This window comes from Callorhinus ursinus, unplaced genomic scaffold (genome assembly GCF_003265705.2).
Source record: "Callorhinus ursinus isolate GAN/ISIS: 27379988/994484 unplaced genomic scaffold, GSC_fseal_2.0 scaffold41, whole genome shotgun sequence".
NCBI classification, from domain to species: domain Eukaryota; kingdom Metazoa; phylum Chordata; class Mammalia; order Carnivora; family Otariidae; genus Callorhinus; species Callorhinus ursinus.
Genome location: NW_027397103.1, coordinates 12,623,129 through 12,637,617, shown reverse-complemented (window position 1 = coordinate 12,637,617; position 14,489 = coordinate 12,623,129). Strand labels below are relative to the sequence as shown.

Here is a 14,489-nt window from a genome sequence, read left to right as displayed (position 1 = left end):
GTCAGGCAAGACCGTCAGAAAACTGGGTGGTGCGTCTAGGCAGTGGTGTGCGCATTAGGAGCATGCTCACCCTCTGAAGTTCAGCCAGAGACTTGGACATCCGTATGACAAGCTTGTTGAAGCGTTCCAGCTCCTGCAGAAGCACCACCGACGTGGGGGAGATGCCCACCCCGAGGCGCTTCCTGATCTGGTCCAAGTCAAAGATTTTAGGCATCTTGTTTTCTATGTCCTTGGCAATGTGGCCAATGTAATCATCTCGGCTGATGCCACTGCTGGATTCCCCTAAAATCAGGACAGTTTTTAGGGAAAGCAAGGCATCTGAGTGTTAGGACTGGGGCATCCTGAGCCTTCTGGTGCTTGGAAAGGCATCAACAGTATACAACCGACAAGAACCAAGAGCACCCTGTGCCAACACCTTGCACCCTGACCGAACCAACTCCGTCCCCCACAGCGGACTTCACCTGTCTGAGGCTGCAGCTCCAGCAAGTGGGCCCACATGTCCCGAGCCGCCTGAGTGTAATATCCAATCTCAGCGTTGGAATGAAGACCAAACACTTCGGGTGTGTTGGCCAGTGGGAGGGCCTCAATGGCTTCTATAATCAGAACAGGGAATACGCTGTCACACCACCCTCAATTTCTGAGAGCCCACCGCCTCAACATCCCCAGATAGGCAAGACTAATTTCCATTGCTTAAGGGGTGACACGTTTTTGAATACAAATTCTATACCACCACACCCTAATACAGCTGTATGTTTATCATTTATGAAAATGGCTCAGTGGGCTTCCCTTCCAGGCAGAAATCTGACATATTTGTCATCATTCTAGGACAGGAAATCTGAACTAACTCCATCAGTGCTGAGGCTATAAAGAACGTGCTGGGCCCCCTATAAAAATATCATGGAGCACGCCCACCAGCCAAGGATCCCCACCAGCAGAGAGGTCAGAAGAGCCATCAAGCCAACCATAGAAAACAGAACAGCTGAAATGTGTGGTGGATCTCCCTTAGAAAACAATTTTAACATACGTTTTGATGCCTGAGAAATCTCACCAACGAATTTTTCCTTTACATCACCAACGGGGATTTTATAGTCCACTTCCTTATTCCGGAAGAAGTGGAATGGCTGGAAAGTGTCAAAAATGAAGTCTCCCAGGTACTCATCCATGTAAATGGTCAGGATACGCCGATCAAAGCTGTCGATGGCCCGTCCTCCGTACATGACCTGAGGTACAGGAAGCAAGAACTGGCTGGGGGCACAGGACCCACCAAGGGACCCCTGAGACCGGATGTGCCCTTGGGGATGCTCCTGCTGGCCTGGCCACTGTGCAGCTCAAACCATGTCGATGGCATGCCTTGTGACCCACTGTAAACAAGAGGTGCCCTCATGAAGAGCGGGGAGCCCGTATGCCATTTGTAAAATCCCCAAAACAGACCACAAAACCACCAAAGAAGCCAGCCGCCACTTTGGTCTTTGGAATTGGTGATGTCCCTGTGTGAGCCACCTGCAGGGCATGGGGGTGGGGGCTGTATAAAGTAATGGTCTCCAGAGTGGCGCTCCATGCCCGCTGGACAGGAACAAGATTACAATGACAGGCCCGAGGCCATGCCCACCCCTAGAGAACACAGCCCCCACAGTGATGAATCCAGAGCGTCCACGGGGATGAAGCCCACTTAGGAGAAAGACACCCAGGTGATGAGCCAACAGAATTCCTCAGAGACCTCGGGCCTTCAGCTGACGGGTGGCAGAAGGAAGAGGGGAGTCACCAAGGGCTCAGAGGTCACAGACAGGGCCCCAGGCCACAGCCCATCTCTAGCCCCAGGAGGAGCCCACGAAGGGTCCCCCAAGATGCTCCTACCTCTCCAATGAGGTACTTGAGGCTGCCCCACGGGATCCTAGGGTCATGTTGCTGGAAGGCTTTTGTTAGGTACGTGTTCAGAATCTCCATGCAGACCTTAAAAGAGGAGGGACTGGCGTGGTTATCCTCCAACCTATGAAGTCACTCCCGTGCTGACCCTTTCCTGAAGTGTGGGCGGGAGCAGCCGGGTGGTCGTGAACTTGGAGAAAGGGTCAGGGGAGATGAGCCAGCTGAGGGGGACCAACAGCCACTGTGTCTTCACCTGGAAGTCAGACTCATTGAAGTCATAGTACACGTTCCACCCGATCTTCCCAAACTTTCTCCTCTCCTGCACCACCGCGTGGAAGAACGCCAGCACATAGACCAGGGACTTGAAGGCCGGGTGCGGACACTGCTCCAGCATGTCTTGAGAGATCTTGAAGTACGTCGCTCTCATGTTGAGTTTCAGCCCGTTGGGGGGCTCTGTAACAACCTGTCAGAAAACAAATCGTGACCAAAACCGCAGACCCATGAGTCCAGCTTTGAAGAGGGTGCAAAGTGTAGACATCTCGGCTTTCCCTTCCCTTCTGTGGCCACCTTTCCCATCCCCCACACAGCAAATGTCTCTTGTGAAAGGCCTGGCAAAGAAGTTAGGGAACGAGACACTGTTCTGGCTCCTGTTCATCAAATGACCCAAGGAAGGTGCTTTAGCTTCTCTGGACCATGGAAAGCAGTTAAGTTTTCCCTCAACCTGCCCCAGATGACAGAACCTTTCCAAACACAACTTCTCTGGAGAGTAAATTAAGCAGGGCATATAAGCCGCTAGAGCCCTGCAGATGTGGGCAGAAGGTTTGATAAATGTGAAGTACAGGAAAACGAACCTAGATAGTGTTTTCGATGTGTGCGGAAGTGGTAGAGACAGGCCTGAGGCATTAACCGTCCCCCCCGAAAATTGTCACCCAATACAAGACAGTGCTTATTTCTGAAGAGAGAGGGAGAGATGGACATGGGAAGGGTGGGTGTGAGGGTCTGGCTGTGTCCTAGATTTCCAAACACACATGCACGCACACCCAGGGCTGGGGGGCCAGGGTATCTGTCACAAGCCAGACCTTCAAGGACTTCTGCAGAATCCCAATGGGGAAGCCCTCGGTGGGGTCTGTGGTGAGCCACAGGCGGAAGTCCGGGTGCGGCTTGCTGATCCTCTCCAGGGACTTCTCCAGATCTTTCAGCCACTGGACCAGGAGATGACAGTTCTGCAGCATCAGCCACTGCCCGCGGGCCACTGCTGTCTCCAGCAACTGCAGAGCTACCTGCACCAGGAGATGGGGCAGGGGAAGCGGGGGGTCAGCGTCCCAAGCCATGCTGGCCCTGTGCTCTCCCAGGCACCCACTCCACGCCCCCCGGAAATGAACAGCCCACCCCAGCAGGAGCCACAAAGGAGCCAGGGACCCAGGAGCTCCAGAGGCTACCTTCCAAGAACTATCTTTCAGAATCCCTTCAGGGCCTGGAAGATGAGCCAGCACCTTCCACCCACCGGCCTCCCTCGGCCCCGGGAGCTCCAGGTTCTCTGGGACAGTTGCACTGGTGCCCTGACTACGTCAGTGGCCATGCCCCAGGGGCAGTGACAGCCCCAATCTGAAATGGGTACGTCACCGGGACTGGAGGAGATGACGACTACATGTGAACAGACGTTGGGAACAACAGGGCACAGCAACCAGGCAGGGTCAGCAGTAACAGCATGCCCGCTGTGGGACCATACGGCTGTCATGCATCATCCGGGCACCCAAGCGCCACTGCCCAGAGGACCGGAAATGCACCCAGCTCTCGCGTGGAGCAGCACCCTCAAAACCAGATATTAACCAACTGTTAACAGAGGCCAGGGACCTCACCTAAATTTAGAGTTTGTTCCTTCCAACAACAAATTACCTTTTCTTGGCCTTGACCCATGGCGAGGAATTTGAGGCGGTTTCCTCCAAAACCACTGCGCTCGGCTAATTTCATAAGGTCACTGGCAGGGTCAGAGCCAGGACTGAGGATGAACACAATGGGTGAATTTGGAGTGCTCTGCTCAAAGATGGCCTCGAAGCTGATCATGGGGGGCTGCACGTACCTAGTGAAGGAAACAAAGCAGGGACTCTCGTGGAGGACAGCGACACAGGAGGGTGAACTCCTAGGTGACACGGGCCCCACTGCGTCCCCCTAGCGCACCCCAGCACATTCGTGGGGGCGCCTCCCGACAGGGGCCCTTCCAGGCAGACGTCCCCACGACACACAACCCAGAGGCTCCACGTCGACAACTCCACAGGTATGTCCTGAATGGCCCACTTCTCAAGATTTTTGAAAATTAGTTACCAACACATCAGGCTTGGGCGATATGACACAGAAATCCAAATTTGTAACTTCTTTCAAAGAGTTGGGGGATCCAGCCACTGAGGGGGGGGGGCCTGCCAGCTGGTGTCAGTCAGCAGGAGCTAAGGGGCAAATGCCCCCATGGGCCAGGCTTGACTTCTCCCATGTGCTGCCGTCCCCAGCCAGCCCCGCTCACTCATTGCCGTCTGAGTTTGAGTTTGCAAGCACAAGTTATCTGCCTGTCTTCAGTTCCAGAGCCGCACTGTCCAGTATGGAAGGCATCTGGCGCATGTGGCCACTGAGCACGGGACTTTGAAGACTTAATACTAAATAAATACATAAAATATTTCCAAAATGTTTGCACTGATTACATGTTGAAATGATATTTTAATGTGCTAAGTTAAATAAAATGTAATTAAAATTAACTTCATCCACTTCTTCCTGAACGCGGCTACTAGAAAACTTTACACATGTGACTCCCGCTGAGCCTCTCCCAAGTAGCACGGAACTAGAGTGACTAACACTGCCCAAAGTTGGGCAGCCACCACTGTCTGCGAGTCTGGGGTGCGGGCAGGCAGGGAGGAGCCCACAGAAGGGCCAAGCAAACTCCATAACACACTTACTTCTCTCCCATTGTTTCAGTCACGTAGTCGGTCACTGCCCGATATACCCGATCCACACGGAAACAGCGCAAAATAAGCAACTTCTGGAAAGGGGTGATGTTGTTATCGTAACCCAAGGGAAACGGAAACTGCTCGAGTGAGTCCAGGTCATACCACTGGGAAAAGAACATTCATGGTGGCATCAACTTGGAAACGATACAGGCCCCCATTTTTATATGAAGCTCCCAAAAGTCACTGTAAAGGAATGAAACCTACACAAGTATGAACCTCAAAGCCACTTCTAGTCAGATGTGTCATTTTCTACCTCCCCCCCCCCCAAAAAACTGTGAACTTCAGGAAGGGAGGGGCCGAGTCTTTTTTCACTGTTGAGTCCCATGGCAAGTGCCCATTTCTCGGATGGACGGATGGACAGACAGATGGACGGTTCTCCCACACACTTGCTGAACCAGATAAAGGAGAATTCCATCAAGGGTGTTGGAGGGAGCTGACTCCACTCTGAACGGGTCACTCAGGGGTATCTTCTCGCTCACAAGGAGTAAGGCTACGGTTGAAATCTCAAGCCCACCGACATGGAGGGAAGGGAAGGAGGAGAGAGAGAGAACATGGTCTCACCTCCTGCCAGACCGCCACGTGTTTCTCCACATCATCAGGAAGATTCCCGAAGTTGTCTGAGAACATTTCTGATAAAAGCATGATATCTTCCCAGCCCTGGTCAGACAACCAGGCACAGGGCTTTTTTCGTTGGCTCTTTTCCAGGGAAATGTTTCCTAATCACAACAGAAGACGGGAAGTAAACAGCCAGCAGCAACGCCGGGAGGAGTGAGTAGCTCGGGACTTGGACTTCTCCCACTCCGAGGAGAGACCCGCATCTCCAGAGGGGACGGACAGAGGAGGAGATGTGGGCTCACCTTGTCACTGTCGGGGACCCCACCCAGGCAGTTCAGTGTGGCTTCTGGCCTCAGGGCAGCCTGTGGGCAGAGACCCCGCTGCTCCGGGCCAGACCAGAACCACTTCTGAGGTTGCAATTGTCAACTGAAATATTTAGTAAAGCAGTGCTGTTGGAGGGTGCCTGGGGGGTGGGGGGTGCGGGCGGGGGGCTCAGTCGGTTAAGCGTCTGCCTTCAGCTCAGGTCATGATCCCAGGGTCCTGGGATAGAGCCCCTCTCCCTCTGTGGCTCCCCCTGCTGTGCTCTCTCTTTCTCTCTCTCTCTCTCTCAAATTAATTTATTTTTTAATTGTGCTGCTGGAAGCCAAGTTCTAAGGAGAAGTTTGGTAATACTCTGGTTTGTTTTAACGAACCTCCATGTGTGTGCAACGGCGGGGAGGGGGGTCAAGGGAGTGGGGAAGAATGAAGGGCGGCACATTCATCACCTTTTAAGAAGAAATCTAATTCTTCCTGGGGGACTCTGCCTTCTGCTTGTTCTATCTTGATCGTCATATTGAAAGAGAAGAGTAACTTGTGTCTCTCAAACAACCCTGGAGGGGAACATCAGACGGGCACTGATGAAGTAAATTTGCTTTCAAAGTGGAGTTTCCTACACACAAGCTTAAACTTAAGAGAAATGAACCGAACGGCCTGACATCTTGGTGGCTTCCGGCACTCCCACCCCTCCACCCCCAGAATGTCCGCGGCTGAGCCCACACAGCACGGGCCGGGTCTGTGCGGGGAGCCCACGAGCCAGCCTGCGGTCCCGCTCACTTGTGCGCGTCCGCAGCAGCCCTGCCTGCGGCACCCATTGCACCCGCCTGGGAGAGCAGAGCGGGGTCCAAAGGCGGCTGGAGGACCGCGCGATAGAAGGCCAGAGCCACCTTCTCAATGGAACACGGGTCGTTTGCCTAACCCTAAGTGTGGGCTCTTGTCTGGTGTCGTCTAGGAGAGGCGTTAGCAAGCTCCCTGTCAAAGGCTAGATAGGAAATATCTCCGACGTTACAGGCTGGTCTCTATAATAACTATTCATCCACCCCTGCTGCGGGGAAGCAGCCATAGACAAATGGCCCAGCTGGGTTCCAACAGCACGTTATTTACACAAGCAGGCAGGGGGCCAGACCTGGCCTGCTGGTCACCGTTTGCCAACCTCCACTGCAGAGCAAGCACATTCCACCAACAGATTTGTTAGTGATAGGGGGATGCTGAATACTAAAGTTCTTCTTCTTTAAAATAAAAAACAACCACAAAAATACCAGAAATGTGTTCTTGGGGAAAAAACTGGGTAAGTCAACATCTGTGACTTGAATTCTAGCTTCTGTGCACCACAAGAAGCAAGTCCTGTAGGGACAACAGTCCTCAACCTTTTTCCTGCCCAACTGGGATGGGCTGAATTGTGTCCCCCCCACCCAAATCCATATGTTGAAGCTCTGACCTCCAGTACCTCCAAATGTGACTGTGTTGGGAGTGGGGGCCTTTAAAGAGGAACGAAGGTAAACCGAGGCAGTTAGGGTGGGCCCTGATCCCCTCTGCCTCACGTCCTCCACAGAAGAGATCTGGATACACAGATGCCAGAGGTGCAGACACGCAGAGCAGAGGGGTGCTCACCCGTGCAACCATAGTTATAGATGTTGAAGGTGAGCGTGTCCATAATGTTCCGTAATCGCTTCATGAGAATGGAATCAGGCAGGGACTTCTTAAGTGACAAGCCAAAGACCTCCAGGAAGGCGATGAGGGAGTACTGGTACATGGCATTGACCAGGGCCATCTCGGACAGCACGAAGAACAGGATGGCGCCCCTCCTGGCGGCCGGCCGGTAGCCATCCCGCAGCCTGTCAATGTCCAGGGCTGTCTTCTCCGCCAGCTTGAGCTTCTCCGATACCTAAAGAGAAGGGGTGCATCACCGTGGAAATGGGGAGACTGACACCGTCACCACGATGACTTAGAAAATGGGCAAGAAAGTAAAGAATACAGAGAGCAAGAGTGGGAGGGAGCAGCAAAGAAATCCATGCACCGCTCGCTGGGGTTTGCAGAGCACCCCCCCCTCTTGCCAGATGTTTGTTGGCCAGACTCCCCAGCACCTGTGCCCTGTCCTTCTAATAACAGTCCCTGACTTCAACTTGGACACTCCAACTTCCCCCCCTCTCATCCCATATGTGGGGTCCACCCTAACCCCAGGAGAGGAGCGTGTGCCCCAGGCCCAGCCAGTCTAAACACAGCATCCCCGGCCATGGGATTGGCTTGGGGTGGGCATGTGACGGAAATGACTCTCGGGACCTTCGTGATAGGGACAGGTAACAGTTCTCACTCTTCCCTGTGGACCCGAACCTGAGGGGGCGTGAGGCCATACCCACCTGGTGACCACGAGGAGAACTTGACTCATGGGAAGGCGGAGAATGAAGCCACCGCAACAAAAGGCCCAGCCCAGAAATGGAGAGAAACTGAGTCCTGATGATATGCTTAGAGTCCTGGCTCCAGCCCTGCCTGAAGCCATCCCTGGACTTTCTGTATTCTAAGCTAATAATTTCCCTTTTGACTTAAGCCAAGTAGAGCTGGGTTTTCTATCACTCTTGACTCAAAGAGGCTGACCTGATGCACAAGGGTCCCTGGGAACACCTCTAGGGCTCCCCTCCCCATAGCACACCCCAATAGAGGTGGCCTGTTGTCATCAGGCAAACCCTCAGGTGACTAGGGGTCCAAATCTGATGCCAGCACAGGTGGCTGTCCCCACACGCCCACCACCCACGCCAACACCTCAGCTTCTAAGATGAGGGAACGAGGCCCTGAGATCCCTGAGTCCAATCTTCTCCTTGAGCAGATAAGGGGACTTGTGCTCCAGAGGAACCACCCCGCCCCCTCCCAGTGCAATGCACTTTCCATGCAGTTGATACCTCCATGGCCTTGGATTTGGTCTCCTCCAGGGTCTGCACCAGCTCCACGTTGTCCAGCATGTTCCCCGTGGAGGTCGCCAGTTCCCGAAGGAGGGAGTCTTCCAAATCCTTCAGCAGGTTCTTGTTCTCACTCGTCTCCTGGATGAGGTGCTCCCTCTGCTCCTCCAGCTCTCGCCTCTCGTAGGCCACTAGCACGCTCAGCAGCTGGTCCTCGAGGCCCTTCAGTGTGACTGTGGGAGCAAGGGGAGGCTGTCACCACTGGGCACCCCACGTCTCCTCGCCTGCTGCACACTTGTGCCTGGCATGGGCAAGCTGAGGGTGCACCTGAGCCAGCATTTCAGGAACTCGAGGACTCACTCCTGCCGTTACTCTAAAGCCACAGGTCAGGACAACATGGAGATGCTCCCCTCCAGAGTGGTGGGCAGCAAGAGTGCAGAGGCTCCCACAGATCGGGGGGCCTGAGATGAAAGCACGGTTGGAGGACAACCCTGGAAAATGTGAGAAATGGCACTCAGCTCCTAACAGAATTCAGTGGGGAGGAAGGCGGGAAATCCAAAATCCTGCCACATATTTAAATCCACAAACACAGAATAACTTCCTGCCCCAGCAGAATGGGGGGCTCACCCCACTCCGAGTGTGGGTATCCGAGCCCTATGGTCCAGACTCAGCACGCCCCAGACACGCATCTCCCTGCCTCCCAAGGGGGCGCCCAACCTTCATCAAGAAGAACCGACCAATGAAGACGTGACCCCGAGAGCATGACCTGGGGTCAGTGAACAAAACGGCACCCCACAAAAGCCCTCAACTCCCACTGTGGTCTCTGTGGTAACCACCCCAATTTGCCGCTGAGCTTGTGCAGATCCTCACCCGTGTAGTTGATGACCATGGCCTTCCCAAACACAGACGGGTTGTATCTGGGGTTGGCCAGCTTGGTGTTTAGGTACAGTCTGAAATTTGAATCGTAATCCACTTCCTTATCTCCCAGTATGATGAACTGCCGTCCTTGGACGACTTTGATATTTTTCTCTAAGACGTTATCAATCACAGGATCGATGTACTCATCCACGTCGTGGAACAGGAAAGGAGTCCCATACTTTATGGACATCTCCAGCTGCTTCAGGAAGTCAGGGTCATTAAAGGAAGCCACCTGGAAGACAGGGGTGCTGTGCGCTCGGCAAACATCCGAGGGGAGCGCCTCCGGAACGGGGAGTGGGCACGCCAGAGCCTCAGAGGGAGCCAAAGGGGAGAAAGAATGAGGGAGAGAAGCAAAGCATGAGACCCGTGGAAGCCAGAAACTTTATTAGGTTCAGGCTCTGAGCAGCCCTAAGTAATCATGACAGAGTCTCATTACAACTCGCAGGATGGGCCATCTCAGGCTCCTGGCAGGCTGTGGGGGGTGGGGGTGGGGGTTGAGGACCATCTCTGCATTAATAACATTTGTCTCACTGTCTATGTATGTATATTTTAGAGGCAGACCCTCCCCCCAACAGCAGGTACATACTTGGGAGCAAGGATTCGAAAAAAAATAAGGAAAAAGCAAAACTGAGAATCATGAGTTTGTGAACTAGTTCAGCAAAAAGTGATTGGGCCCCAGCAATTTCACCCAGGGGAAATGAACACATATGCCCACCCACCAAAAAAAAAAAAAATGCAGATGAATGTTCACAGCAGCATTATTCATAATAGCCAAAAAGTAGAAATCATCCAAATGCCCATCAATGGATAAATGGATGGTAGAATGTGGTCCATCCCCACAATGGACTGATTCAGCCACAAAGAGGAAGGAAGCGTGGACACCTGCTACAACCTGGGTGAGCCTTGCAAACATGATGCTCCGTGAAAGGAGCCAGACACAAAGGCCACGTAGTGCACGATTCCATTTATGTGAAATGTCCAGAGGAGGCGAATCTATAAAATACATTAGTGGTTGCTAGGAGACGGGGAGGGGGGAAATGGAAGGATGGTTGGGGGGGGCGGCGATGGCTAAAGCACACAGCATTGCTTTTTGGGGTAGTAAAATCTGATTCTGGTGATTGTTATACAACTCTGCATATAATACACTAAAAACCATTTAGTTGTATGCTTTAAATGGGTGAATTTCACAGTATGTGAATTACATCTCAACCAAAAGATACTGAGATATCTTTCCTCCATTCCAAAAGAAAAAAATGAGCATCTCAGGCCACCAAGCACTGTACAGGTGGGGGCACAAGGGTAAGGGAAGCACGACGTCCAGCCTCAAGCCGCTCGCAGCTGAGAAGCAGCACACAGGTCAGAAAGCAAGGCCCAGGGCAGGTCATGCTGCCCTCAAGGACTCAACAGGGTGGGCGCGCAGGGAGGGGGGAGGGCTCCGCCCAGGGGTGGACAGGGCATTTCAGCAGGGCATTGCCAGGGGCCCAGGGCTGCCAGGTAGAGACGGTGGGAGAGGCAGGCTGTGCCCTGAGAGCAGGCAGTGAGTGAGGGCAGAGGACACCCAGGGAGCAGCAGGCCATACCCGCAGGTTATTTTTCTCCTCTCTTCTCTTTATCCAGTTGAGGGCCTGCTGCTGCGGGTCGATGCAGAGGGGGAAGCGGCTGGCCCGGGTGGTAAGGATGCCATTCTGAACCGAGAGCTCATCAGGGGGCAGTCCCTGGGATCCCCACCTGGAAGGGACAGTGACAGGGAAATCTCTTTTTCTTGTCAAGTTGCAACCAAGTGCTAAGAGCGGTAGGATTGGCCTTCCAGAACAATCTACCAACCCCCAAGCTGCTCAACCCCCCTCAGGGTCGGGGAAGATGGATTTGCAGCTCAACCTGTCATTTCTGTGCAGTCAGATCAGCTGCACCCCTCACTCTCCCCTGCCAGGGTGACGCCCCTGTGGACCACACACTGCACCCCCCCCCGCCCCCCCCACAAGGCACCCTCATCCTCTGGACTCGGGGTTGCACACACCTGCTGATCTCAACATCATCTGTGAGCAGGTTTTCTAACCGGAAAGGCTGGCTCAGGGGAATCTCCCGCTCCAGGAGATCATTCTGCCAAACTTGGTTGACCATCTGGTCGCGGAACTCCCACGTGAACGCGCCCTCGTAGCTCAGGAAAGCCGCGCAAAGCAGGCAGTCCCCCAGCAGCTTCACCCGCCGGTGCATCAGCTCATCCAGGTCGTTCAGCCACCTGGCGCAGGAGACGGGGGGCGGCTGTAAGCCATTATCTTCTGGCACAATCAAAAGGAACATTCTAGAAGAACCACCCTGACACACTGCTAACGGGGCTAGCCAGAAGGAAACGTCATTGGAGATAGTCCCTTCTTTTAGAAACAAAGATTGCCAGGTCATTTTGCAACTTCCCACTAACGAGCCCAGTGTTTTGGAAGACCTTGTTCAATTGCAGGGCTCAGCAGAACCCAGCATCTAAAGGGCTGGAGAAATGTTTGCAGGAGGCATCTAGTCTCAAAGCTATTTATTAAGTAGTAATCACATTGTTTCTGAATGCTTTCATCAGCAACTTGTAGACACGCCCAGCAGAACTCAGGAGCTCTGGTCCTGCTTGGTGACAAAATTCTACCTTCTACCGAAGATAAAAAGGAGATGTTTCATTTGGTCCCTTCCGCTAAGCAGCCAGTCTTCTAGGTTTTAGAAATACTGAAAATGGTTTGTTTCCCATGAGCAAACAGTATTTTCTAGTGTTTTCCATATCACTTTTATAGGTGCCAGATTAGAAACTTCTCTCATACCCAGTGGACCAGCTATGGCCAAACGGCCTTGCCCCTAGACATTGGACAGCATTGAAGCTCAGGACTGAGCCAGACACAAGAGCCCCCAGAAGACATCTGTCCAGCAACAGAGGCGGACTCCTCCTCCAGACCCACCCAGGACATGCCCAGGGTTAAAGGTCAGTAGGAAGTAAACATTTCCGGAACACACAGCACCTTGCCAGAGGCCACTGGTGCCTCCCTGTCCCCACAGCTGCACTGTCTCCTTCAACCTTGATAATTAATAAACCGCAAGAATGTGTAAAATGGCCTTAGCCACCCTAAACACGATAATAGCGAAATCCTAACTTTCCCACGCAGTTTCCAGATAAAAACGCGGTGTGGCGGAAAGACGACATGGTAAGAAATGCGGTTGCTGACGTTCACTGACAGGACACGGAGTCGCACTCGGACCTCTCATCGGAGGGGTTCCTCAGCTGCTGACCTGATGTTCTCAGACCCCAGGCCTGAGATGAGCTTGTCTGCAGCGATCAGCCGCCTCTCCATGATTTCGGCTTCTTCCTGCAGCATTTGCTTTTCCAGAATGGCCGCCTCATATTTGGCCCCCAGGGCTGCCAGTTCCCTCTGGATCGCTGCCAACTCATTCTGGATCCTTTCTAGCTCGCGTTTAGTGAGGTAAAAGTTCCGCTCCAGCCTGGCCACCTAAGTGAAGACAAGGTACAGAACGGTGGGGAGAGGGGCCGTAGTGGGGCAGGGATGAAAAGAGTCTCTCACCCCGGGGCTTAGGCCCACACCACACTTCTGATGTTGTTCCTACTCTTTGGGGCCACCGTATGCCCTGCTGAGGTCACCTCTTCTTAGTCACCTCTTCTACCATTTGCTGCAAAAGCTCTCATCCTTTTTTTGGGGGTGGGGGGAAAGCTCTCCTGCATCCAAGTTAGCCGATGGCTTCATTTCCATGTGTACTGAGGTCACAGCAAAATGATACTGTGGTTCTAAGTCAAAAACTCAAAAGAATGCATCGAAAACAATGCTGGTCTTCCACCTGGTCCTGAGTTTTCTGAGTAACAAAATTCTGAGTGATAAAGCAGTGTCAAAATAGGTCTCAAAATCATCAAATCAGCCTAATAACTCTCTTTTGTGTGTTCTACATGTTACTCTGACCCAGTGGTTCTCAGCTGGGGCCGATATTGCCCCCGCCACCCCCACCCCAGGACAGATGGCAATGTCTGGAGACATTCTGGTTTCAAATCTTGGGGGTAGGGACAATGGCATCCAGTGGGTGGAGGCCAGGGATGCTATTACACACCCTACAGAGAAGGTCCAGCCCCAAATGTCAGTAGCACTGAGGCAAAGAAGCCTGCTTGAGTTATAGAGGATGATTTTTACCCATTTATCCTACTCTTTCCACACAAAATTTGAAGATCTTCCAGACTTTGGTTCTGTCAGTTCATCCACACTGTCTAGATGAGAGCGATATAATTCAGGGTTATCACGTATTAGCAGTGGTAGAGGGGGAAATGTTTGTGTGATAGAAAATCGGAACCTTGCTCACATTTGTCCATCAAAGCTGTGGACATATTCATTCCGACTCCAGATTGCTCCCTTAGCAGCACTGTTTAGGTCTTACAGATGGACAGTACCTTTTCTCTTTTGGGCTTGATTTCTCTAAAAACGTCACAGTAGCCCATAACAGCTTCAACAAACTTCAGCATCCCCAAGCCTGCTTTGCTCACAGCTTCCATTTCTTCAGTTGTGGTATTGAGAGTCTTCAAGAGGCCTAGGGGTCAAAGACGGAATGATTTTGATGAGTGACAAGCTTCATCTTGGGAAAATAAAATGGGAAATAAATTGCCGATGGACAAGTGTCACTAAATGAGTTTTATGTAGGTGGGTGCTTAAGATGTGAGTGAGGGGCACAAGTTACTGCCACCCAGGACATCCTATGATCCAGGCACTTCTGTGTCCAGGGTGTCCGTGGGGACCCTCAACTGTGCACCAAAGTGGCTCAGAGCAGGTAGCTAGCTGGAATTCATAGGCCATGATGGGTCACCATCACCTCTACCTGCGCCCTCAGCCCAGGAGTAATTCCACATGAATGGAAACCCATCCAGTCAATATTCAGGTAAAGAGAGGTCCTTAGGTTTTTGCAGTTGTTGTTATCCTTTGTGTTTCATT

At 52.6% G+C, this 14,489-nt stretch overlaps 1 protein-coding gene across 1 annotated transcript in view; it reads right to left on the bottom strand.

Moving 5' to 3' along the window:
• The window catches only part of DNAH10 (dynein axonemal heavy chain 10), a 130,300-nt gene that overhangs the window by 3,455 nt on the left and 112,356 nt on the right, over positions 1-14,489 (bottom strand). The window contains exons 59-75 of the mRNA XM_073881272.1: positions 13,955-14,091; positions 12,796-13,013; positions 11,552-11,773; positions 11,115-11,262; positions 9,488-9,767; positions 8,621-8,850; positions 7,338-7,611; positions 6,176-6,280; positions 5,418-5,572; positions 4,806-4,960; positions 3,760-3,943; positions 2,943-3,143; positions 2,117-2,326; positions 1,855-1,950; positions 1,049-1,220; positions 462-593; positions 71-282 (exon numbers count right to left, since the gene is read on the bottom strand). Of these exons, the coding sequence (XP_073737373.1) occupies positions 71-282; positions 462-593; positions 1,049-1,220; positions 1,855-1,950; positions 2,117-2,326; positions 2,943-3,143; positions 3,760-3,943; positions 4,806-4,960; positions 5,418-5,572; positions 6,176-6,280; positions 7,338-7,611; positions 8,621-8,850; positions 9,488-9,767; positions 11,115-11,262; positions 11,552-11,773; positions 12,796-13,013; positions 13,955-14,091 (3,131 nt within the window). The remainder of the gene's footprint in view (positions 1-70; positions 283-461; positions 594-1,048; positions 1,221-1,854; positions 1,951-2,116; positions 2,327-2,942; positions 3,144-3,759; positions 3,944-4,805; positions 4,961-5,417; positions 5,573-6,175; positions 6,281-7,337; positions 7,612-8,620; positions 8,851-9,487; positions 9,768-11,114; positions 11,263-11,551; positions 11,774-12,795; positions 13,014-13,954; positions 14,092-14,489) is intronic.